Source organism: Coregonus clupeaformis, chromosome 26, assembly GCF_020615455.1.
Source record: "Coregonus clupeaformis isolate EN_2021a chromosome 26, ASM2061545v1, whole genome shotgun sequence".
Classification (NCBI taxonomy): Eukaryota; Metazoa; Chordata; class Actinopteri; order Salmoniformes; family Salmonidae; genus Coregonus; species Coregonus clupeaformis.
The window spans coordinates 40,865,860-40,893,448 of record NC_059217.1 but is presented as its reverse complement, the minus strand read 5'-3'; the positions used below and the strand labels follow the sequence as shown (position 1 = coordinate 40,893,448).

The 27,589-nt window shown below is 43.3% G+C and overlaps 1 protein-coding gene across 1 annotated transcript in view; it reads right to left on the bottom strand.

Moving 5' to 3' along the window:
• LOC121539917 (fibroblast growth factor 10-like) overlaps positions 1-26,812 on the bottom strand; it is a 36,963-nt gene extending 10,151 nt beyond the window's left edge. Inside the window, exon 1 of the mRNA XM_041848563.2 lies at positions 25,915-26,812. Within this exon, the coding sequence (XP_041704497.1) occupies positions 25,915-26,272 (358 nt within the window). The 5' untranslated portion in view covers positions 26,273-26,812. The remainder of the gene's footprint in view (positions 1-25,914) is intronic.
• Positions 26,813-27,589: the final 777 nt, after the last annotated feature.

Genomic DNA, 27,589 nt, shown 5'->3' with positions numbered 1-27,589 from the left:
CAGCATTATCAGTCTTGTGTGAGCCATATCAGTCTTATCAGTCTTATGTGAGCCATATCAGTCTTTTGTGAGCCATATCAGTCTTATGTGAGCCGTATCAGTCTTAATATATATAATATATAATGCCATTTAGCAGACGCTTTTATCCAAAGCGACTTACAGTCATGCGTGCATAATTATTATTATTTTTGTGTATGTGTGGTCCCGGGGATCGAACCCACTACCTTGGCATTACAAGTGCCGTGCTCTACCAGCTGAGCTACAGAGGACCACGGTCTTATCAGTCTTATGTGGTCCTCTGTAGCTGAGCTGGTAGAGCACGGCGCTTGTAACGCCAAGGTAGTGGGTTCGATCCCCGGGACCACCCATACACAAAAATGTATGCACGCATGACTGTAAGTCGCTTTGGATAAAAGCGTCTGCTAAATGGCATATTATTATTATTTATTATTTATGTGAGCCGTATCAGTCTTATCAGTCTCATGTGAGCCGTATCAGTCTTATCAGTCTTATTTGAGCCATATCAGTCTTATCAGTCTTATGTGAGCGATATCAGTCTTTTCAGTCTTATGTGAGCCGTATCAGTCTTATGTGAGCCATTTCAGTCTTATGTGAGCCGTATCGTCTTATCAGTCTTATGTGAGCCGTATCAGCATTATCAGTCTTATATAAGCCATATCAGTCTTATCAGTCTTATGTGAGCCATATCAGTCTTATCAGTCTTATGTAGCCATATCAGTCTTATCAATCTTATGTGAGCCGCATCAGTCTTATCAGTCTTATGTGAGCCAGATCAGTCTTATCAGTCTTATGTGAGCCATATCAGTCTTATCAGTCTTTTGTGAGCCATATCAGTCTTATGTGAGCCGTATCAGTATTATCAGTCTTATGTGAGCCGTATCAGTCTTATCAGTCTTATGTGAGTCGCATCAGTCTTATCAGTCTTATGTGAGCCGTATCAGGCTTATCAGTCTTATGTGAGCCATATCAGTCTTATCAGTCTTATGTGAGCCATATCAGTCTTATCAGTCTTTTGTGAGCCATATCAGTCTTATCAGTCTCATGTGAGTTGTATCAGTCTTATGTGAACCATATCAGTCTTATCAGTCTTATGTGAGCCATATCAGCATTATCAGTCTTATGTGAGCCATATCAGTCTAATCAGTCTCATGTGAACCGTATCAGGCTTATCAGTCTTATGTGAGCCGTATCAGTCTTATGTGAGCCATATCAGTCTTATCAGTCTTATATGAGCCGTATCAGTCTTATCAGTCTTATGTGAGCCGTATCAGTCTTATCAGTCTTATTATAGAGCCGTATCAGTATTATCAGTCTTATGTGAGCCATATCAGTCTTATCAGTCTTATGTGAGTCGCATCAGTCTTATCAGTCTTATGTGAGCCGTATCAGGCTTATCAGTCTTATGTGAGCCATATCAGTCTTATCAGTCTCATGTGAGTTGTATCAGTCTTATGTGAACCATATCAGTCTTATCAGTCTTATGTGAGCCATATCAGCATTATCAGTCTTATGTGAGCCATATCAGTCTTATCAGTCTCATGTGAACCGTATCAGGCTTATCAGTCTTATGTGAGCCATATCAGTCTTATCAGTCTTATGTGAGCCGTATCAGTCTTATCAGTCTTATGTGAGCCGTATCAGTCTTATGTGAGCCATATCAGTCTTATCAGTCTTATATGAGCCGTATCAGTCTTATCAGTCTTATGTGAGCCGTATCAGTCTTATCAGTCATATTATAGAGCCGTATCAGTATTATCAGTCTTATGTGAGCCATATCAGTCTTATCAGTCTTATATGAGCCTTATCAGTCTTATGTGAGCCATATCAGTCTTATCAGTCTTATGTGAGCCTTATCTGTGTTATCAGTCTTATGTGAGCCTTATCTGTCTTATGTGAGCCATATCAGTCTTATCAGTCTGATCATAGCCAAACTCTGCTGGGTAGAACGGAGAATAGGACAATGGACCCCTCTTGGCCTTTTCACATTGATTTTTATGAGTATCTAAGTAGCTTTTTAGACATCTTGAGACCCCCTTCTTTTGTGTGGAGCTTGAAAGGCAATGGGGTGAACAGAGGAAGAGAAAGGGGGGCTTAACTTCACACCACTGGCTTCTACCTTGTCGCTTGTCTGTGTTTGAAAGGCTGGTGAGGGGAGAGAATCCTCTCAGTCTGTTCCGCTCTGCCTCTCATAATGGACTACTTTCAAATCAAATCAAATTTTATTTGCCACATGAGCCGAATACAACTGGTGTAGACATTACCGTGAAATGCTTACTTACACGTTTGATGGATAGTCTCATCTAGAACTTAGTTTACACACAACTTTCTCCTTGACCTGTAGATAAGATACTGTAGGGCTCAGAGGAGCAGTATTTGCTTCATGACAAACTCTTGATAAGGACGTCTCTCAACAAAATATATAGCCCTCCCCACAACCCTAACAAAAACAGCTGACCTGGCCATCAGTTAGTAGGCCATTAAAAATACAAACATCATCATCTAATTGGTTTCAATCCCTGTCCAAGCTGACAACCTGATATGATAATGTGACCCACATCGCCATGTGGTTATAGGCAGCCTGAGGTTGTGGTGACAGATCAAGTCCAAGGACAGAAGCATGTCACTGGCAGGTTCATCGCTCTCTCTCAACACAGCTCTGAGGGCATAGCGGTAACAGAGGCAACAAGGGTCAACGGTGGGCCTCCAAGTTCTGTAGACAGGGATCTGTAATGTGAGATCCGCAAAATGTATTAAAAAAATAGTGGATCATAACTGTTTTTTTATATCGTACATTGTAGAATTTATTGACTGGTCGAAATAGCACCGAATAGACCCCGCCATAATGTCAAGGCTTTTGTTTCATTCCATTAATTCCATTCCAACTGAAAGAGTAGCTTGGCTGGTCTTTGGCTTTTAAAATATGATTTCTAGACGTTACCTATATCATAGAATTGCATTGGTAACAGAGAAGTACTTAACATAATTTTATAAATTACATGTATAGCATGGAGAATACCTATTGGATGGCTGTGGTCACAGTCTTGACAGTTTTACCACTACATTGGGCGGCCCATTCCTTTTATTGATAGCTGAATAATAAATGGTGAATTTCTTGTCAGGGACCCAGTGCATTTCGATTGTAATAGCAGAATTTACTGGAAGCCTGATAATTCTATCATGGCATGTGATACTGCCTCATTGATGACAGTTTTTTTTTATGAGTGGCTGTATGAAACCAAATCTTCCATCAACCTCCAGTCTGACAGTGTTGGGACGGAAAAGGATCGCTTACAGGAGACACAGATGTCTGCTGGGAGGCAAGGAGGGAGACTAGCTAACCTTCACATAGGAGCTTGTAATTCAGTCAGGGTACGTTAACTCACACCCACTAAGGGAAAAGACAGCAGAAATATATTATTAAACAGCTTTCAATATTACACTGTCTGTATATTACTACACGACACTTGGTACATTTCGTGAAGCCCGGTTGTACTTGTCACAATTATACATTTCCACAGTATAATGGTACGCTTTGACTGTGACATCCTAACTGAAACATTAGCCGCTTCAGCTTTCAAACAGCTTTGAACTCAGGGAAAAAAGAGATTTAGGTAGGTTGTATGTGGTCCCTGTGTGTGATTGGCCCTGTTACATCATGACATGAAAGCAAAGATGGACATGTTTATGTTAGTGCAGGGAGGGAGCAGGAAGTAGGGCTTGTTTGTGTCGGGGTGCTGGATGGTGCCTGTGGCCACATGTCTTTCCCATTAACCTGTGTCTGAGGAGGAGGTCAGGGACAGATGAATTCAGAGGACAAAGCCCAGACAGGAAAGAGGTACAAGGAAGGGCAGGCAGAGAGAGCCCCATAGAGCTCCATAGAGCCCCATACCAATGACGACCGAGTGGCTGGTTGGGTGATTAAGAATTACAGCTGGAAGAGAGAGCACCCCTGCTGAAATATCGCACCCTCTGAAACAAATTTAGAGGCATGAGAGAGAGGCCTTGATTAGCCAATTGGGGGAGAATTCCCTAAGCACTATTTCCAATCCTGGAGGGCTCAAACGGTTTGATCATCAGAAAGAAGGGAGAGGAGAGAATTGGATATCTAGCCCTGTAGGTGTACATGCAAAATCAATGCACCATAACTAATTTCCAATTCTAGGAGAAACTACAAAACATGTTTTACTAAAAAACATTGTTTTTCACCCTTACAGCAGTGAAACAAACATGCTTTTGAATATCTTCATATCACATTCACTTTTCATTGAATGGTTTATTCATGTAATTTATCGTCAGGGATGTTGGTTTGGATGTTAGAATATGTTCTACATACAATTTAATTTAAAGACACTCTAGTCAAACAGATTATATGATGGGGGATTTGTGACCTTTGGTTTTTACGTGTTTTCTTTTTATAACTGCACGCTCCATAACAAATGTGGCTGTCAAAAGGTAATGCCAGTTTTATGCTGATATACTGAACATATGGTGTGATGCCCTCACCAGTTTACAGGACTGAATGGTGCTAGAAAGCAGTATAAAATCTCTTTAACGGCCCTGTGAGTGACACCCCAGAGCAGTGCCACAGAATTCTAGAGCTGCTGCTGTGGAGCTTAGGGCTCAACATCAGAGCAGCAGCCTGTGTCTCCGGACACACATCATACCTATTAAGTCTCACAAGGCAAAGATTATTTATTCATCCCACCAAAACGGCTATGAGACACGTCTCCTCGGGCGGAGAGCAGCTAAGTGGCTCCCTCACACAGACACACACAGACAGACACACACACACACACACACACACATAGGGACAAACACACACACACAATGCACGGTGCGCAGTACACACAAAGACACACACTATGATATAGTACATATACTGTAATGCAGTATACACATTCAATAATGTGTTGCCTCTAATCGCTGACAAAGAAATTTCATTTTTAATCATTAATTTCCAGACTCAAACATACAGTACTTGAGACTCAGACTTAGATGAGATGAAAGCTACTCAAACAGAAAATTAAAACCCCACACCAATAACATTACCTGAACATCTCTCTCAGGTCTATAGCATGTTGAAGACATTAAATGCGTCCAAAGTAGCCAAAGTGAAAAGTATCCAGCCTTTTAGCCTCTCTCTTGAAACGAGGTAAGACTGTCTGGGACTCTTGGCTACCAGAGGTTCTAACAAGTAAATAAAGATACTCACGGTTAATTTTGCTCTCATTTCTGGGCGGTTGTGATCATTCCTCATAGTAATGAATGTTGTTTGTATTATACAAATTGACTTATTTTTTATAACCAGTTACCATAACATGGCTTATGTCATTTTATTGTTGAAATCGTGGCAGATTCTCTTTGACTTCAACATTAGTCACCTCAACAGAAGAGGGAGGCGCCTGTTCTACGTTTTACTCTATTTATGGTTCTACAGATATCAATCGTTTTCAAAAGTTGGCCAGCGGGACATGGTTTTACATATTGTTTAACATTTTGCACAGACAAAACTATGTATTTCAATGGCATGCGCAAATCATAGAACATTCAACATGACAGTATCGAAAAGAAACAAGTAATGCAATGCTTACTCAAAATAGTTTACACAAAATCCCCAGATGATAATGAAGTGCAACTGTGATTCTCTGTTCCGAATTCATCTAACCTATGATCCTGGCTCTTTTTAGAGGGTGCTTTACAGTTCCACGGTATGGTTGAGTTGTTTTATGTATCATCTTCTAAAGAAACACCCCTTTGACAATGTCATACCCAGTATAGTTTTACAAGCCAGCGGCACAAGTCATGCAGTATAATGCCAGCAGTTGACGAATGAGCATTCAATGTCAAATTAAATACTAGCTGTATGACATGCTACTAGTATGGAAACATGAATTCATCCCTATTCCAGCTCTATTTTACTCTAACCCTCTGTGCCAGTGAGTAAGGCGTGCAGACCAGAACGGGGCTTTTGCTGTGTGTGTGTGCGTTGTGTGTGTGTGCGTGTGTGTGTGTGTGTGCGTTGGTTCTTGTATCCTTGTGGAGACCTAAAATCCCCAAAAGTCCCCACAAGGATAGTAAAACAAGGAAAATTCTCTCTTGTGGGGACATTTCCCACGTCCCCTTGAGGACAAAGGCTATTTTAAGCTTAGGGGTTAGGTTTAGGGTTAGGAGTCAGATTTAGGTTTGGGTTAGGGTTACGGGTTAAGGATAGGGTTAAGGTTAGGCTTAGGGTTATGGTAAGGGTAAGGGTAAGGGTTAGGGTTATGTTTAGGTTTAGAGGTTAGGGAAAATAGGATTTGAATGGAAATTAATTTTAAGTCCATCAGGATAGAAGAACATAACGTGTGTGTGAGTGTGTGTGTGTGTGTGTGTGTGTATGTGTATGTGTATGTGTATGTGTATGTGTGTGTGTGTGTGTATGTGTGTGTGTGTGCATGTGAGAACGGGTCAGTGCTCAGGTGAAAGCTGACTCTCACACTCCCTCGGCCGCGGAAGTGAGGGGTGACATTCTCTCGCACACAATCCCTCTCTGGTACAGTTTCATGACCCGCACAGCACTCGGCCCCGTTTCCCCTTTATACTGCTGGTGCTGGGAGAAGTGCTCGGGGGATTAGCCAGGTCCTTCAAAGGCCATTAAAGCAAATGACAGGTATCCTGTTTCAGTGGAGCTGGGACAGGCCAGGTGAGGAGCACAGAGGCCAAGCAGGAGAGTAAGGGTCAGCTGGGGACAAAAAGACAAGGCCAGTGTGGGCCCCACTCTATCTGGCTCTCCCAAACTGGGAGCCCTGCGTTTATGAATGGTCTGCTTGATGGGACCTCCGAGACATTGTCTCACGCTGGTAACTTTAGCTTTTTTACAGTCCAGTGTTTTGTTTTCGGATTGGGGAGTTTTTTATTTTTTTGTGTGGGCATAGCTTCCCCGATGGAGAATTGATTCTAATGAAAATAAAACGTATCTCATCAGACTAGTCAATAATACAATGTTTTAACTTACTAACAACGCTCATTCACATTGTAATTAGCATTGGAAAGTCAAGAAACACAAATGAACACAAAAGACTAAGCAGTATGAAATTAAAGGTTTTGTTCAAACTACCCAAGATTTTAGAGGACAAATGTTGTAGGTGACAAATGGATTCAGGTTCAGTCATTCTAATGTTTCCCTCTATGTGGGGATGTCAGACTATATCGTACTAGTTAGAAGTTATGATATAGTACCTAACAATAATAATAATAATATATGGGACTTATATACTGCTTTTCAAGAACCCAAAGTTGTTTTACAATTGCAGAAACCTGGCAGCTAGTGCTGTACTACATGAATTGGACAGAATCATTGCCAGATAATCCTTCCCCTCGGCCAAACATTTTCTTAAAATTGCACTTAGATTTTGCAATTCCAACAAAGACCTACATTTGAATGCTTGGTACGGCCACACACCATTGAAGTTTATCAGTCCATCATTTTATTAGTCTATGTCAATCTATTGGACAGTGTGTAAGACATGAGACAGATACAGCTGATAACGATGTATAGATGGCCACGGGGAGTTCCATATCCTGCCATTGCCTATGGACAGCACATACACAGTTTGCCCTTTGGCCACCGCCACACACACACACACGCACACACACACGCACACACACAAACACTCACACACACACACTCTCTCTCTCTTTCTCTATCTCTCTCTCTCTCTACACCCCCACCCTACCCGGTGAACGACTATCTAGCAGAGCTGCGGAAGTGTTTCATTAACCAATTACCTCTTGCAGATAAAGCACATTCTCACAGCCTGGTAGGCCAGGGTCAAATGTGACCAATTACCCTATCCCCTCCAAACAGAGATCATCAGTCTGTCTGATTTATCCACAGTAAGACAGGGCAAATCACTTAGAATCATGACCCACAACTAGAATGGCCTGACCCAAAGACACATAGAAAAACTCTACAACAGTAAAACTCAAAAACAACACTGCAGAAAACAGGCCAGCAGTGCACATTACCACTAAGTTAGGTTGCCTCTCATGTACTGGGCCTAGCTATGCAGATACTGAACATCAAATAACTTGTAAACTATTACAAACATTAGTCATTCAAGATAGGGTATGCAGTAAAAGAGTTTGTATGGGAGACCTCCCGCCCTGCCACACAGATAGCTAATCATTTCATCTGTAAACACAGCCATATGGAGGAAGACGTGCTCATACTTGGAATGCCAACATGCATTGATAGACTCTCCATGCAAGTGGTATTATAAACACTAAGTTCCTCAGGCCTGCTAAGACTAAGCTGTGAGTGTGTAATGGAACATCAATCACCCCATTAACTCCCTCCAGTATGAACAATCAGACAACAATCCCCCAGTCCTGATGAAATCAAGAGGTATGGGGTCATCCCAGGGGCGCAGCGGGGTGCGACAGAGGGATTGGAGGGGTGAAAGGAGTTAATGAAGCCACGGTCTGGTCATCTTTCTGTGCCTGTGTGATGCTGAGTTTTTTTTTATTTAATCAGAGAGAGAGAAGGAGCGCAATGCCTCCAAATCATGCATCACATCTGTAACGAGCGAGAGGCTGTTCAAGGCTTCACAGATACAGAGGCTTGCGAAAGTATTCACCCCCCTTGGCTTTTTTTCTATTTTGTTGCCTTACAACCTGGAATTAAAATTGATTTTGGGGGGGTTTATATCATTTGATTTACACAACATGCCTACCACTTTGAAGATGCAAAATATTTTTTGGGGTGAAACAAACAAGAAATAAGACAAAAAAACTGAAAACTTGAGCATGCATAACTATTCACCCCCCCAAAGTCAATACTTTGTAGAGCCACCTTTTGCAGCAATTACAGCTGCAAGTCTATTGGGGTATGTCTCTATAAGCCTGGCACATCTAGCCACTGGGATTTTTGCCCATTCTTCAAGGCAAAACTTCTCCAGCTCCTTCAAGATGGATGGGTTCCGCTGGTGTACAGCAATCTTTAAGTCATACCACAGATTCTCAATTGGATTGAGGTCTGGTCTTTGACTAGGCCATTCCAAGACATTTAAATGTTTCCCCTTAAACCACTCAAGTGTTGCTTTAGCAGGATGCTTAGGGTCATTGTCCTACTGGAAGGTGAACCTCCGTCCCAGTCTCAAATCTCTGGAAGACTGAAACAGGTTTCCCTCAAGAATTTCCCTGTATTTAGAGCCATCCATCATTCCTTCAATTCTGACCAGTTTCCCAGTCCCTGCCGATGAAAAACATACCCACAGCATGGTGGTGGCAGCATCAGGGATGTTGTTCTCGGGGTGATGAGAGGTGTTGGATTTGCGCCAGACATAGCGTTTTCCTTGATGGCAAAAAGCTCAATTTTAGTCTCATCTGACCAGAGGACCTTCTTCCATATGTTTGTGGAGTCTCCTACAACGTGTTTGCTTATTTTTTTCTGTAAGCAATGGCTTTTTTCTGGCCACTCTTCCATAAAGCCCAGCTCTGTGGTGTGTACGGCTTAAAGTGGTCCTATGGACAGATACTCCAATCTCCGCTGTGGAGCTTTGCAGCTCCTTCAGGGTTATCTTTGGTCTCTTTGTTGCCTTTCTGATTAATGCCCTCCTTGCCTGGTCCGTGAGTTTTGGTGGGCGGTCCTCTCTTGGCAGGTTTGTTGTGGTGCCATATTATTTCCATTTTTTAATAATGGATTTAATGGTGCTCCATGGGATGTTCAAAGTTTCTGATATGTCTTTATAACCCAACCCTGATCTGTACTTATCCACAACTTTGTCCCTGACCTTTTTGGAGAGCTCCTTGGTCTTCATGGTGCTGCTTGCTTGGTGGTGCCCCTTGCTTAGTGGTGTTGCAGACTCTGGGACCTTTCAGAACAGGTGTATACAGTTGAAGTCGGAAGTTTACATACACCTTAGCCAAATACATTTAAACTCACTTTTTTTTTTATCCTAGTAAAAATTTCCTGTCTTAGGTCAGTTATGATCACCACTTTATTTTAAGAATGTGAAATGTCAGAATAATAGTAGAGAGAATGATTTATTTCAGCTTTTATTTATTTAATCACATTCCCAGTGGGTCAGAAGTTTACATACACTCAATTAGTATTTGGTAGCATTGCCTTTAAATTGTTTAACTTGGGTCAAACGTTTCAGGTAGCCTTCCACAAGCTTCCCACAATAAGTTGGGTGAATTTTGGCCCATTACTCCTGACAGAGTGGGTGTAACTGAGTCAGGTTTGTAGGCCTCCTTGCTCGCACACGCTTTTTCAGTTCTGCCCACAAATGTTCTATAAGATTGAGGTCAGGGCTTTGTGATGGCCACTCCAATACTTTGACTTTGTTGTCCTTAAGCCATTTTGCCACAACTTTGGAAGTATGCTTGGGGTCATTGTCCATTTGGAAGACCCATTTGCGACCAAGCTTTAACTTCCTGACTGATGTCTTGAGATGTTGCTTCAATATATCCACATAATTTTCCTTCCTCATTATGCCATCTATTTTGTGAAGTGCACCAGTCCCTCCTGCAGCAAAGCACCCCCACAGCATGATGCTGCCACCCCCGTGCTTCACGGTTGGGATGTTGTTCTTTGGCTTGCAAGCTAACCCCTTTTTCCTCCAAACATAACAATGGTCATTATGGCCAAACAGTAATATTTGTGTCATCAGACCAGAGGACATTTCTCCAAAAAGTATGATCTTTGTCCCCATGTGCAGTTGCAAACTGTAGTCTGGCTTTTTTATGGCGGTTTTGGAGCAGTGGCTTCTTCCTTGCAGAGCGGCCTTTCAGGTTATGTTGATATAGGACTCGTTTTACTGTGGATATAGATATTTTTGTACCTGTTTCCTCCAGCATCTTCACAAGGTCCTTTGCTATTGTTCTGGGATTGATTTGGACTTTTCGCACCAAAGTACGTTCATTTCTAGGAGACAGAACGCGTCTCCTTCCTGAGCGGTATGACGGATGCGTGGTCCCATGGTGTTTATACTTGCGTACTATTGTTTGTACAGATGAACGTGGTACCTTCAGGCATTTGGAAATTGCTCCCAAAGATGAATCAGACTTGTGGAGGTCTACAATTTTTATTCTGAGGTCTTGGCTGATTTATTTTGATTTTCCCATGATGTCAAGCAAAGAGGCACTGAGTTTGAAGGTAGGCCTTGAAATACATCCACAGGTACACCACCAATTGACTCAAATGATATAAATGTGCCTTTCAGAAGCTTCTAAAGCCATGACATAAATTTCTGGAATTTTCCAAGCTGTTTAAAGGCAAAGTCAACTTAGTGTATGTAAACTTCTGACCCACTAGAATTGTGATACAGTGAATTATAAGTGAAATAATTTGTCTGTAAACAATTGTTGGAAAAATTACTTGTGTCATGCACAAAGTAGATGTCCTAACCGACTTGCCAAAGCTATAGTTTGTTAACAAGAAATTTGTGGAGTGGTTGAAAAACGAGTTTTAATGATTCCAACCTAAGTGCATGTAAACTTCCGACTTCAACTGTATATCCTGAGATCATGTGACAGATCATGTGACACTTAGATTGCACACAGGACTTTATTTAACTAATTATGTGACTTCTGAAGGTAATTGGTTGCACCAGATCTTATATAGGGGCTTCATAGCAAAGGGGATGAATACATATGCACGCACCACTTTTCCGTTATTTATTTTTTAGAATTTTTTGAAACAGGTAATTATTTTCATTTCACTTCACCAATTTTGACTATTTTGTGTATGTCCATTACATGAAATCCAAATAAAAATCAATTTAAATTACAGGCTGTAATGCAACAAAATAGGAAAAACGCCAAAGGTGATGAATACTTTTGCAAGGCACTGTAGTTACAAACAGATTCGCCACGCGCTTTGTGACTCACGGCTTCTGCAGTTTCCTGCACTTTGCTATCAAAAGGGGGCCACTAAATTACAGTTGGAGTTGCATCTGCAGCTGGTTTGCTGTCCAGACACAGGCACAGGCAGCCCCCCCTGACTGCAAACAGAACCAGAGGAAAACAAGGGCTTGTTTACCATTTCCTACCTTCATCTTTGGCTGCAAAACGTGCAACACTGATTCAGGAGCAGCCACATCTGAACTTAACCAGAGAATGTCAGGTTAAACAGTGGGGTTCCATAACTGAGGTACAGCGAGAACTTGACGGTCGTGCTTCCAAACCCGATTATCATGCTATCAGAATACATGCTATTTCATTAACTCATTTGAACTTCACTTAGTTCCCTTTAGCCTTAATTAACCCTAACCAGTCCAGTGATGACATCTGGCTTATTTGGGTTTCTTCTGAACCTCCCTGTTTCCAAATTATCCAGGACTCTGGACAAAATATGGACTGTGTTGCCGTGACAACCAGGGAGAGATGAGGTGTGTGAGTCTTTGAGTGGGATGAGGTTGGGTGGCTCGTCGGGTTCAGTTCAGAGAAGTAGAAAGTTCCACTGGATGAATATGACACAGAGTAGTCTCCCTGGCCTCAGTTTACCCCGTATTTACATTATTAAAATGAGACGGGCAGACAGGGAGGTGACAGGCGGCACAAGAGGGAAATCAGGGCCTTGTCAGAACTGTCACTAGCTCCACTGGCCAAAGGGCCCTGACCCCAATCCTGTCCACTGCAGGGGAGGAGAGAGAGAGGATGGGGAATGGGGCTGGCATCTAGACCCTGTCTGCTCATCCCAGTCACCACACACACACACATACACACACACATACATACACATATAAACCAGCTCATGTTGCAGCCGCTGCAACTGTCACTGGCAAAGATGTGGCGAAAGCCTGCAGTTTTAAACATGTCTAAATATTCTGTTCTGGGATGCCTGGCTACAGATGGCTGCAGGCTGCAGGCTTCCGGGGTGGGGTGGGGTGGGGGGGAGACGACGACTTTCATCGCCTGTTCTCTGTGCCACTTAGCAGACGCCAATTCTTCATGAGTCATAGTCCTTTCTGAATAAATACTTAGTTATCTGATATCCGAATGCACCGTCCCATATGAAAGTGATGGTACAGTATACTCCCTCTTCCTCTCTCTCATTCATAATGTTTCGGCAGAATAAGCTCTAGGCAGGAATCAGGATGAAGTTGATCATTACTATAACTGCTCAATGAGAGGTGCTGGCTTGTTTTAGATGAAATCCTACTGATTTAGTGTACTTCCTTACTGCAGCTGTCTGTGGAGAAAGGCCACTGACACCCCAATGCTTTGTGACAACCCTATGTACTTTAATGAAGAGCATGACCTCCTACATACACACACAGAGAGAGAGAGAGAGAGAGAGAGAGAGAGAGAGAGAGAGAGAGAGAGAGAGAGAGAGAGAGAGAGAGAGAGAGAGAGAGAGAGAGAGAGAGAGAGAGAGAGAGAGAGAGAGAGAGAGAGAGAAAAAAAGAAGAAAAAAAAAAAAAAAAAAGAGAGAGAGAGAGAGAGAGAGAGAGAGAGAGAGAGAGAGAGAGCTCAATCTACTAAGGTATAGTCTGGTTCTGATTAGGCATTAGGGGAAGGAAAGGCACATCTTTCTCAGTTTAGAGTCCACTTCATGCTCCTACAATGGCACAAGTATAAACACTGCACATGCATTCTAAAACACGTGCAAGTTCACAAATAACTTTTACACGCTACTCACATCCTGCTCATGTTCACTTAGCTAAATGCTCACTCAGATACAAAGCAGGTACAGGGGATGCGTATGTAATGCATTTCTACGTCTCACACAGGAGGTGTTTGGGATTATTGCCATTGATTCATACCAACAACCCCAGCACCACTGTATAATAATGAGTCATAGCGATATGGTGTAACGATAAGGCCTAATAGTAAAAATAGACCAACATGTCCATTAACTGTCATTCACATGATTAAATAACATGTAAAACTGTCATTTCCAGTGTATTTCACTGTGATACATTGTGACTTCCCTGTGGAGGTGTTGTAATTAGCCAGATATGCACTCTATTACACACATGGTAGCAGTCGATGAAGTCTCTCTTTCAGTTGCCTGACAGCAGGTCAATATTTACTCCCAGCCATGCACGCAGGTTGCTGATGTGAGGGACTTTGGTCCAGAGAGCTTTCCACACAATGCCTCTCCACCCTCCACAGACAGATGAGGCAAGGAGGGCGGGTCTCTCGGGCCGGGCCCCAGACTGCTGTGTGTAGGAAAGTGTGGGGAGGCGGAGGACCAGATTTACCTGAGTGTAGGGGCGCGTGGCATCCAAACCTAGCCCTGTTTTATGGTTGCTTATTGCTTCCTTTATGACCCAATCCAGGAATATCTGTCTAAAGGGTGGGCAAGCTAGCCAACAACCGGCAGGTGTGCCGACTATGCATTCTTAACAGTGGCGGCTCCTGAAAAAATTCTCAGGGGGGGCAATTTTTCTGATGATTTAGGTGACCTACACACATTTTAAAAAAGATATGTCCAGCAACAACATGAAGACAGGGGCAGCATATAAGTCAATACCAGAAGCATTTATTGACTGATCTCAAAAGTGTTGGCTTACCAGGGTTGGTGGAGCCCTCAGTTTCATCTTTGCCTCGCAAAGCTAACTCAAACACTCCGCAAAACTTCACACACTGGATTAGCCGGCTGAGGATGTGGCGGTTCTTGCTAATGTCGTAGTAAATATATTTGTTATAGTGAATATGGAATATGATATGTTGAGTAAAATGTTGTGCTAAGATCTATTTAGGTCAGGAGCTGGTTATAAGTTCTGTTCCTATCCAATAACAATGGACAAAAGGGTCCTATCTTGTCAGCCTTGTCAGCAGGTGGCCAAGGACAACACCCACGCCATAGGCCTCTCAGTTCTTCCAACTCACGAGTTCTTGCTCTGAGGACACACACACACACACACAAACACACACACACACACATCATCACTGTTAAACACACACACACACACACACACACACACACACACACACACACACACACATCATCACTGTTAAACACACACACACACACACACACACAAAAATCCCCTCTCTTAGGCTGAACATTTGAAGACAGAGAACCCGACTCAGAGCCAATGCAACAGTGACAGTAGCCTGGAGGGGACCTCGCCCAACTCATCAGGACCAATCAGAAGATCAGAACTACTAGATTCAACCTACTTCATTTATTGCATAAAATGTCTGCACACAATGTTTCGGGGCTCTCTTCAGATAATAATAATAATAATAATAATGCCATTTAGCAGACGCTTTTATCCAAAGCGACTTACAGTCATGCGTGCATACATTTTTGTGTATGGGTGGTCCCGGTGATCGAACCCACTACCTTGGCGTTACAAGCGCCGTGCTCTACCAGCTGAGCTACAGAAAGTGGATACTCATGGATGCGCATCGCAATTGTAAAATGTCAACACAATTGGAGACACCACGTCATTTTTGGAGACATGTTATTGACAGTAAACTATTGTAGATGCGACTGCTAACTAAATAAAACATTTTAGCTGGCTAGCTAATCATCTTAGCTAAATGTGGGGCAAACAATTCAGTTATTTACCGTTAATTTGAGGGATTGGGGTGAAAGAAATCGAGTTACATAGTGATACTTTACGATATACTGTATTGACAATATCGCAATATTTTAGCGCTAGTTGGCTGTACCTGCACCAAAACACCATTATTGTTCCTTCATAGCTTGTTCTCAATCTTTTCACATTGGGAGCCAATTTGTTTTCAGCACTTTTATTTCCATGACTGATCAAAACTCGTTCTCATGGCTTTCTGATCCCTCTGCAACAGACATATGGTGCGCAATAAAATCACAGTATCGAATCGCAATACGTATAGAATCATGAGACTCGCAATGCATATATCTTATCGTGAGGTTCCTGGCAATTCCCAGCCCAAGTTCATTTGCCACAACAAATCTCTTCGCTAGCAAACGCGATGTCTTCTCCAAAACGGCAATGTGTCTCCAGCAATGTTTACTTTTTTGACGTTCTATGGCATCTCCACTTTCCAAGCATATATGACCACATGTAATATTTTGGTAAGTGATGCAAATAGTGAACTACGTAGGGCCAGGATGTAAAATATATGTAGCTGCAGCAATTTCTCTTATCTGATATGGTAAGTAATGGGGCTTAATGTATAGCTCCCTAAGAGTTTGACGAACGGGTCCGTGCACGCGATTCCAGATATCTTTACCTCTGAATAAACTGCCTTTATTATACCATATCCACCCTGTCCAAAGTCTCTACTTGGTCTCAGTTCTCCAGTAAACTTGTGATTATCAACACTAACCTCATCGTTGTGGCGGCGGACAGCTAGCCTGTATCCCTCATCCAGTTGAGTGGCAATGTTATTTTTTCGTTCGTACCAATTTTTGGAAAATCCTCGGGTGTAGGACTTTCCGCCTTTAGTAGAAACCTGTTGAATTATTAAATTTGGTCTGGGAGGTCCTAATTGTTTCGTTGCCAATTTATCTTCATTTGTTCGCCGACAAAAAGGAACTTCTTTCAAAGACACAATCCGCTCTTTTCTTAGTTACGTTCATGGTTACGTTACGTATGACGAAAGCGCGTAAGTGCAAGCCCTCAGACACCCATAGAGATTGTATTGAAAGCTCTGAAATTTGAAAAAAATAGATTTTACATGGGAGTCTATGACAGACTTCTGGGCGATTTTCAACCTGACTGAAATCGCCCCAAAAGGGGGGGGAGCCATTTGAAGCACGACTTTAGCCTGATTGGACATTACAACACTGATAACTACTGTTGCCGTGATATAATTGATTAGAAAAAAAATCCCTTCCTTTTCCCGTTTGGCAGTGCGTCGCCCATATCGCCCTATTGAACACACCGCCCCTGATTCTTAACTGATATTGCTTTCTTCCTGTTACCATTTCTTACTCACATCCAGGTCCCCGTGATTGCAGGTCAAATTTGTACACCTTTAAACTCTCCACTCAGGCATTACTTGATTTGAATGATGCCAAGTTGTGCCTCATTTTTTTTGTTGCTATCTCCTCTTCCAGCTTCCTTTTTTCCTGGGGCCAACAGCTCTTTCCAAGACGATGAGGTAAGACTCTTTATTTGAAAAGGTCAAAATAAAACCATTAAAACTCTGTCAGTTGGCCTGAGGGAGGGCCTGCCCTTGACTTCCACCTCGTAGAGCCTCGCAGCGCCGGGGTTGAGCCCATGTCTCCCTATCCGTTGTAACAGGAGGGGGTCGCAGTTACAGGAGGGGGTCGCAGTTCCGGAGCGACCCACTAGGTGTCATCCTCCGACAACCTTAGGTACCTCCTCACTCACAGTCTGGACTAATCAGTATCCTATTGGTGTCACCTGTGTCTACCTGTTCACCTGTGTAGTTATGCCCTCACTTCCCTGTGTTCCCTTGCTCAGTTTTCTCTGTTAGTTTCTCTATGTCCAGCAGTACTACTCAGTGTCTGATCGGAGACCTATGTACAGGTACTTGAGAAGTGTTCTCCCTGTTTCGTTATTTGTTTCAGTCGTAGGTAGTATTTCGTATTTTGGCTGTCAGCCAGTTTTTGGAGAGTTATTTGCTCCGCCTTTCTTTTATCGTGATAAGTCCATTATTTTGTATTCTGGTTTCGGGACCACCAGTAAAGATCCTTGTTTCACCATCTCGGCCTACTGCCTACTGTATATCCTGCACCGCACCTGGGTCACACCTCACACCAACCCTTACACTCCGTGTTATGGAGCGGCCTGATTTAAGCCAAGAACTGAGTGCTGGTGACAATATTTCCTTTGGCAGATGATGATTCCAAACATACTGTATGGTGCTGCTGCCTGAATAAGACTGGCTGACTGGCGGTTCCCAGCTGATCTAATTAATACTTATTTTACGCCTTTCACAAAAACCCCTCTAATAATAACAGTGCTAATGACCTCTCATTGAGGAAAACACTGAGCTCTACTCCCCTCTAAAAGGTAACAGTCTGTGTAAAACACTGCAATGCCCACTGTAATGTATTGTAGGTCATTAAAATGATGTATAAGCAGGGAAAATAATTTAGGGAGCATGGTTTGGGACTCTATTAGCTAGAGTATATTAGTCAAGGTAGCCAGCAGACAGAGCTGAATAACGTCAGACAGAGCTGAATAAACATCAGACAGAGCTGAATAATGTCAGACAGAGCTGAATAAACGTCAGACAGAGCTAAAGGAGCTGAATAGCGTCAGGGAGAGCTGAATAGCATCAGACAGAGCTGAATAACATCAGACAGAGCTGAATAACATCAGGGTAATAGGGTTTTTCTGGCATCAAGAACACTTGGTGACTTGTCTCGCTGTATCTTTCATTTATAGGCTGTCAAACTCTGTAATTGTTTCAGTTCTTTGCAATTAACTCTCTCCAAGGTCTATAATGTGTGAAGCTCTTATTCCCCCTGTCATTAAAACAGCCATGCAAATGGCCACCCTCTTAACATCATTTACTCAAGTCTTTAAAAGAGGGTTCCTTATTGGCAATGAGATCGTCTCCTTTTTGTACTCTTTCAACCCGACAGAATGTACAAAAGGTAGGATGTAAAAAGGAGTGGGCTCTTGGAGCCAAAGTCAGACTCAATAAACCCAGTGATGAACTCAGTACATAACAGAAAGGAGCTAGGGCCAGACTGCGGTTGTTAGCTGCTAATTGCCCAAAAATCTTGGCCATTCATGATATCAAACTCCGGTGTTAGAAGCCAGTGAGGTTAGACTAATTAGTGCTACTGCCACACGTTTCCCGCAACATTCCCAGGGTGTGTGTGTGTGTGTGTGTGTGTGTGTGTGCACGCGTGCATGCGTGCTTGTGTGCCCGCGTGCACAGGTTTTTTTGTCGCTTTTTGCCTCCCAATGCCAGGAACCGCTGGCAAGAGATCGATTTTTATCGTTTCCCACTCGGACCAGGGCCGCTGTCCTTATTCGGAAGGATTAAAGCGGCAGGATTCGTGGGATTTTCCCCTCCTGTTGGCACCATGATTCTCTACGAAGCCCCTTAGACTCTTTGGAGGAAACCTTGCACAAGGTCTAATGAGCAATGGGAAAGTCTCCAGCTCTTCTACCTTTTAAATGTCCACCAAAATACTAAGCAGAGCACACCCTGGCCCTCTCACTCCCTCATTAACATGTGTGAACTCCCTATTCAAAAGAGCCTGTCCTTACTTTAGCCAGGTGCTTCCCTCTTTAGCTTTTACTCCATGCTTTTGATCCAGTCACACAACTAAATCAGTCTGACTTCTCTTAGTGTTAATGGTGAGTCATGAGGAGGAGTTAGAATATTTAAGACAGAATATAACTTTCTCACGCCTTCAGAAGGGCCAACTAAATACACAGAGCATTGTGTGGCCCCGTGTAGCTCAGTTGGTAGAGCATGGCGCTTGCAACGCCAGGGTTGTGGTTTCGTTTCCCACGGGGGGCCAGTATGAAAATGTATGCACTCACTAACTGTAAGTCGCTCTGGATAAGAGCGTCTGCTAAATGACTAACATGTAAAATGTGTAATGTCTACCAAGTGAATGTTTATGGCCAAAGCAAGGAAATAAAAACATGTTATACAATACATTTGGGAAATAGGGAAATAAACAAGTCATTCAGTCAATGTTTGGGATTCCTGCCTTGGTTCAGTATCAGGAACATCATCAATAAGGATAAAATAACTTCACAGACAGAATCACATTTAAAAACTCAGGTGTCCACACTACCTGCATGTTTACACCAATGATAGGTCAGTTTTACTGTCCTCTCTTTCTCTCTCTCTCTCTCTATATATATATATATATATATATATATATATAGAGAGAGAGAGAGAGGAGAGAGGAGGAGAGAGAGAGGAGAGAGAGAGAGAGAGAGAGAGAGAGAGAGAGAGAGAGAGAGAGAGAGAGAGAGAGAGAGAGAGAGAGAGAGAGAGAGAGAGAGAGAGAGAGAATTCCGAAAGCATTTTTGAAAATGTATTTTTAAAGAATTGGAAATATCACATTTACATAAGCATTCAGACCCTTTACTCAGGACCGCCACAGGAATGGAAGACCCAGAGTTACCTTTGCTGCAGAGGATAAGTTCATTAGAGTTACCAGCCTCAGAAATTGTAGCCCAAATAAATGCTTCACAGAGTTCAAGTAACAGACACATCTCAACATCAACTGTTCAGAGGGAACTGTGTGAATCAGGCCTTCATGGTCAAATTGCTGCAAATAAACCACTACTAAAGGACACCAATAAGAAGAAGAGACCTGCTTGGGTCAACAAACAAGAGCAATGGACATGGAAATTTGTCCTTTGGTCTGGAGTCCAAATTGTAGATTTTTGGTTCCAACCGCCATGTCTTTGTGAGACGCGGTGTGGGTGAACGGATGATCTCTGCATGTGTGGTTCCCACCGTAAAGCATGGAGGAGGAGGTGTTATGGTGTGGGGGTGCTTTGCTGGTGACACGGTCTGTGATTTATTTAGAATTCAAGGCATACTTAACAAGCATGGCTATCACAGCATTCTGCAGTGATACGCCATCCCATCTGGTTTGCACTTAGTGGGACTATCATTTGTTTTTCAACAGGACAATGACCCAACACACCTCCAGGCTTTGTAAGGGCTATTTGACCAAGAAGCAGAGTGATGGAGTGCTGCATCAGATGACCTGGCCTCCATAATCCCCCGACCTCAATCCAATTGAGATGGTTTGGGATGAGTCGAACGGCAGAGTGAATGAAAAGCAGCAAACAAGTTTTCAGCATATGTGGGAACTCCTTCAAGAATGTTGGAAAAGCATTCCAGGTGAAGCTGGTTGAGAGAATGCCAAGAGTGTGCAAAGCTGTCATCAAGGCAAAGGGTGACTACTTTGAAGAATCTCAAATATAAAATATATTATGATTTGTTTAACACTTTTTTGGTTAATACATGATTCCTTATGTGTTATGTCATAGTTTTGATGTCTTCACTATTATTCTACAATGCAGAAAATAGTAAAAATAAAGAAAAAAAAACCTTGAATGAGTAGGTGTGTCCAAACTTTTGACTGGTACTGTATATATTTCTCTCTCTTTCTCTTTCTCTTTGTCTTTCTCTTTCTCTCTTGCTCTCTTTCTCTCTCTTTCTAAAAAGGTCACTATCTTATAGCTACAATAAACATAAATAAACTGGTATTTTAGATACTAAACATGAAAGATTGTTAAGGTCTTTACAAGCAGCTATGTAGATGCCTGCAAAATAATTTATCCTGTCCATTCAAATGTGCCCAATTCAAGTTCAACCCAGTCATTCTCTGGTCGGTGCGTGACAGTTTCCCCTCTCTCAAACGGGTTTAAATCATTTCCACATCATATTCTAAAGGGGTGGAAGATTTTCTTCCCGTGGGCCAGGTCCAAGTCAAATACTCATGAACTCATTGCAAAGGAAAAGTCTTACAACAAACAGCGAGATGTTGCAAAGCTAAACTCAAGGGAAATATGGTAAACAGGACACACCTCCTCCCAGTGAAAACGGCACAGATGAAGAAAGGTAAAACAGCAAATTGGCACATAGCGAAGCAGGCATATTTTAATGTAAGTGATTTCTCGGATTATACTTGTCACGTGGCCTTATTTCCTCAGGTTGAACGCGGTGTCATAGCCTGGAGGCCGCTCAACTGTTTGATGCCCTTAGCCACACACACCCTTAATTTCAACAGTGCATCCTTTTCAAGTGAGACGTGAAAATGGCTCATACATTGGCGTGCCTGCCAACTATATTTCATGGGGACCTGACCTGAGAAAAAAGGAAAAAGGAAGAAAACAAGGTTGGCCAAGCATAATCATCATATATGTATTTTCAACTGGACTAAGGCTGTCCGAGGGACATCAAACATCGTGTTGGGATTTTATTGGTCCCTAACAGCGATTTTATAAATGTATTCTTTAGGGGGTAGATCAGCTTTAATGTTGCAGATAGATTGTAACTTCCATCAATGTAATTACATTTACATACATTTTAGTCATTTAGCAGACGCTCTTATCCAGAGCGACTTACAGTTAGTGAATACATATTATTTTAATTTTTTTTATACTGGCCCCCCGTGGGATTGTCTGCATCACTTCCAATCTGGTGGGTCGGTTCTTGGCAGCTTTTGTTTGACTGCTGTGGTTTATAGTGTGGAGGAGGGTCCGGCCTCGACAGCTGTTGTGCTCTGCTTAATTATTATTATTATATATTTTTTTAACTAGGCAAGTCAGTTAAGAACAAATTCTTATTTACAATGACGGCCTACACCGGCCAAACCCGGACGACGCTGGGCCAATCCTGCGCCGCCCTATGGGACTCCCAATCACGGCCGGTTGTGGAATCGAACCAGGGGGTCTGTAGTGACACCTCAAGCACTGAGATGCAGTGCCTTAGACCGCTGCGCCACTCGGGAGCCCAATTAGTAAGATATGACCCATGACCTGGGACAGGATATGATGTGTAACAACTTTTAGAGCTTTTGTAAACACCTTTATTTGTTTGTCCCTTCGATCATTGTACCTCCACCATTTGCTAAAAAGAAAAACATGTTGAACCCCAATCAGTCAAAAATAAATCTCTCTCTTCTCATTATTAGTACAACATGCAAATGTTTGTGCCTTGGTGACACGGTAGTTTGTAATCATATGAAGGCCTACTTTGCCAGTGTGGTTTTTGCAAGCTATCCGCCATTGGCTTGGTTTGGCAGGCACTTTATCATGGCTGATGGGTATCTAGATAATTTGTTTTAGAAATACTTTAAAGAGCTGTGGCCTGTGGGGATTAGGTCTGGCTGCGACAATAACACGTTTCAGGAATTGATACATGACCTATGTGCTCAGAAGCAACAGGACAGAACAGGATGCTACTGTATCAGACAGAACTCACCTTTGAAATTATTTAATAAAAATAGGCAATTGACATCTGGCCCACAAATCGTGTCCAGACCAGTACAAGTGTTACATTTCAATATATACCACAGATAATTTAGTCATTCAGTGTAATATTCCACTGCGGACTCTCTCTCTCTCTCTCTCTCTCTCTCTCTCTCTCTCTCTCTCTCTCTCTCTCTCTCTCGCTATCTCTCTCTCTCTCTCTCTCTCTCTCTCTCTCTCTCTCGCTCTCTCGCTCTCTCTCTCTCTCTCTCTCTCTCTCTCTCTCTCCCTCCCTCCCTCTCTCTCTCGCTCTCTCGCTCTCTCTCTCTCTCTCTCGCGCTCTCTCTCTCTCTCTCGCTCTCTCTCTCTCTCTCTCTCTCTCTCTCTCTCTCGCTCTCTCTCTCTCTCTCTCTCTCTCTCTCTCTCTCTCTCTCTCTCTCTCTCTCTCTCTCTCTCTCTCTCTCTCTCTCACTCTCTCTCTTTCTCTCTCCCTCAGTACCTTCCATCTCTCTGAGTCCCTGCCTCTTCCTTCAGCTGTTCCATACTCTGGTCCACTGGGATTGATACAATATTTTCCAACCTCAATTAGCAGACTAATTCCAACTGTTTTTACACCTGAGAGGTTGGGAGCAGGGGCTGGAAAAACTGAGTGAGGCGAGGGCGTAGCAGGGCTGTCGGGGCAACGTAGCCGTGTTGACAGACCGCAACACAGAGAACAAGGAGGTTTCTCGCACTGGACAGCATTCAGGGCCCTGCTGAGCTGTGCTTCCCCACTCACACCAGCAACATTAAAACATGTGGGAAGGAGAAAGGGGTCTGCTACGGGTGAGAGGTGTGAATGTGTGTGTGTGAATGTGTGTGTGTGTGTGTGTGTGTCTGTTTGTGTGTGTGCGTGTGCGTGTGCTCATGTGTGATGTGCTCATGTGTGATGTGCTCATGTGTGATGTGTTCATAGAATTTGGTTACATTACATCTATGTTTGGATAATAAAGTAATTGCTGTTTCTTTATGTTTTATTAGACACTTGAGACATTTTTGTAAACTCAAGACAAAAATCTACTGTGCCTGCCAAGCCACTTAAAGATATGTACTCTCTTTTCACCGAGACAGTCGTACTGCGGCTGCAGTCTTGTATCTGTGTCAATGGAAACTCATTAAAAATGCAGAGCTTCCGCCCAGTCATCCTTCTCCAATCTATAGCATAGTGACCGTATCAATATCAAGGAATTCTCTAGGTGCAATGACCTGTGGTAACGTAGAACCCAAACTGGACCTGAGAATAGACCAGGCCAGATCGTCTCATTGTGAGGTATGACCACATCACGACCATAAGGTCCATTTCACTAATTTCAAGGCCGAATGACCACTGGTTTGGCAGGGTGCAGCTTTAGGGGTGCAGGCAGGTACACACCCTCACTGTGCTGTAGTGTTCATAGAGAACCGTTCTTTCCAGGGCAGGAAATGAGAGGATGGTGGTTAAAGAGTATGAGAGCATTGCATTTGGGGGCTGCACATTTTCATGGGGAACCACTCTGTACAACTGACTAAGCACTTCTGACAAGACCATGGAAAGCCACACATCTCCCAATCCAGATGCATCACTTTTGCTGCTTTCCTGCATGAAACAGTTTCATGTAGCTGCAGTCCTCTTAATAACTTCCATTGCGAAGCCAATTCCTTATTTCCACTCCTGCTCCAATCTGAATTTAAAGTGTCAAACATAAGCATGGCCTGAGAGAGTAACATTTTATGATTATGTCTGACATCTAAACCACCTACATGAAAACAAACACCAGCACAATTTAGAATTGTGATAATTCAAGTCAATGTGAATTTATGTTGTGTGTGTGTGAGGTATAAAACTGTCTGCCAGATGAGTAGTCTAGTAGCCCCGGCAGGTTCACAAATGTCAGCCGACTGTTATAAGGCTGTACACAGTGGCAGACTGACTGGGCAGTCCCTGCTGTTACCTCGGTAGCATGGAAAAACCCTGACTCACCCACTTGCGTAAAAAGGCATTAACGACTAAATACATAAATATAACCGTCAAAGGCATAAACCTCTCAAGGCTGTCCAGTGGCCACTGGGAGGTCAGTTCATGACCAGAGACAACACGTCTGTCCTGGTCAACAGTCTGAAAGACACCATTGATGGAGATCATGGAGTGAGTGACACCTATGCCCAGTGCACTGCCCTCCTCTCAAGTGTCCCTATTACTACATTTACATTTACATTTACATTTACGTCATTTAGCAGACGCTCTTATCCAGAGCGACTTACAAATTGGTGCATTCACCTTATAGACTAACATCAGATACAGTGCAATCTAATCTGGGGAAATTTAACATACTGAGATGAGATAATAACAGCTGTTGAAAGATCTGATCTGTTCAAGGCATTTTTTTGAAGATCCTTGATTGATATGTATGTGTAAGAAGACTTTACACTTTGCATGGGTATGTAGAAATTCTCTGAGTATCTAGTGTAAATTATACAGCGCTGGCGACCCCAATGCACCTGCTGTATGTGTAAGTGAAGCCAGCTCTCTGGTCTGAAGTTTTCACACACACGTGATCTTTGTTAGCGGCTGATTCCGGTTCTGTACTTAACAGTTTATATCACAGAGGCTCCTAATTATCCTGACAATTCCCCTAACAAGCACTCAACAAAATCGGTGAGAAAACTTTGAGAAATAGAATATTGCTGCCCCTTGAACCAGAGGACTTTCAACACAGTTTCGACAAGTTAATCCCCTGTGATATTGAAGCTTTTTTCCCAAGCCCAGTTTGCATGACCAACTGACGCACAAAGTCTGCCTTGCTGTAAACACAGTGCCGGGTTTCCCATGAGGTGGTTTAATCCACACTGGGTATTCCCAGTTTACCTAGCAACGCCTCCCGCTCCAAACACAACATAAATAGAAGCGACAGGCAGATACAAACCAGTGAAACTCCTATAAACCACTATAAAAGTAGCAAGATGAGAGTTCACACCACCATAAAATATAGTACAGTGTCATGGGCATCCCACCCCTTCTCCGTCACATAGGAGAGATAGAAAGAGGAGATAGTTCCAGCTTACTCACTTTCAGCGTAGTTTTTCCGTCTGGTGCCGTCCACCTTGCCCGTTTTGTCGATACAGAGAAAGAACTTGTTGGCGGAGTAGAGACGCCGTAGTCGGACGTCGCCCTCTAGGTGATTGTAACTGCGTGTGTGCCGCTCCAGTGTCCATGAGCAGTTAATGCCCCTCGCCAGTACTTGGAGGGGCTCATGCCCTACCCCAGGTGGGCAGCCCCCCAGAGCCGTGCCAGCCACCAGCAGCAGGGTGAGGCACACCAGGCGGAGGGAGGCAGCGCTGGGCAGGGGCGGAAGCCCGGTGTGGGCAGTGCCAATGGCAGCGAGGTCAGGACTGAGTCCGGCGACGGGTGGCTTCCATCTGCACATGGTGGGTCAGACTCCCAAGGTGCACCTTGCACAGGCAGTAAGCATGCTGGCTGGCTGGAGACCCAGGCTGTGTGGTCCCGTCGAGTGGTCTCTCTCTCTGAAGGTGGGAAGGGGTGATGATCAAGGAAGTAGCAGACCCTGTCACTGAGGACCAGTCAACAGAGCAGAGAGGAACCTGGGCTTCCAACCAGCCCTCTGTCACAGATGAGTTGGCCTCTTTACTTGTCTGTCTAATGATAAACTCCTCTTCTTTCTCTCTCAGCCTCTATTTACTCACTATGTCCCCAAAAACTATTTATTTTGTAATTCCATTGCCAAAAGTCATCTGTTATTTTCTGTTGTTTTCCTTGTTCTGTTCCTTTTGGCTTGTGTCCTTCTTTCCAGCTGCAGAGTCAGCCAGTGTCCTGTCCTGCGATGTGTGCACCTTGCGATGCTTCTCTCTCCAGCTGGACTGGAACACGGTGCTTGTCTGTACTTGTGGCTGAGAATGACTTGAGTGAGAGAGAGTGAGTGACTGTGTGTAAGTGTGTGTAGGAGTGCAATAGGGAGAGAGAGTCACAGACAGAATGTGTGTGTGTAGAGCGAGAGAGAGAAACAGAGAGAGAGACAGAGAGGGAGAGAGTGTGTGTGTATGTCTGTGTATATGTGAGTGAGAGAGGCAGAGTGAGAGGAAGGGAGAGTGAGAGAGACAGAGTATGTATGAGGAAGAGAGAAAGAGGCAACAGCTAGTGAGTGTGAGAGAGTAAGTGAGTGAGAGAGGCAGTCAGTGAGTGAGTGTCTGGTCTGTCTGCCTGTATGAAGCAGTGAAGCAGTAAATGAATGTCCCCACTCTCTCCTGTGCAGTCCGTCCCTTCTCCTGTGTGGAATAGGAGGCTTGGGCTTGTCCTGCATTTTATCCTGGGCAGGGCTTGCATCTGGGGAGTTGAAAGGAGAGGGGTGGGGCCACAATCATTGATAACTATTTGAAATAAACGAGAGAGGCTTTGCACCATCTCCCTTTTATCATTTCTTAATGTAGCCTTTTTCTCCTAATCGTGGTTCCTAGAAAGCCATTAGGGGTTCCTAGAAAGCCATTAGGGGTTCCTAGATAGCCATTAGCCAGCTACCTGTAGGTTTTATTGCTCCATGGAAAGTGTCAACTGGAAAGTGTTAAGTCAAACACCTTTGTTGTCCCAGCGCTTGAAGATGATGAGGAATTATCCTAGGTCAGCAGTGAGAAGGTAACTCCATTATTGTAAAGTGACATGGAAGGGGGCCTTTTGTGACACCTGTGACTGGACTGTTTGTAGACACATGGGACAGATTAAAGAGGGCTTT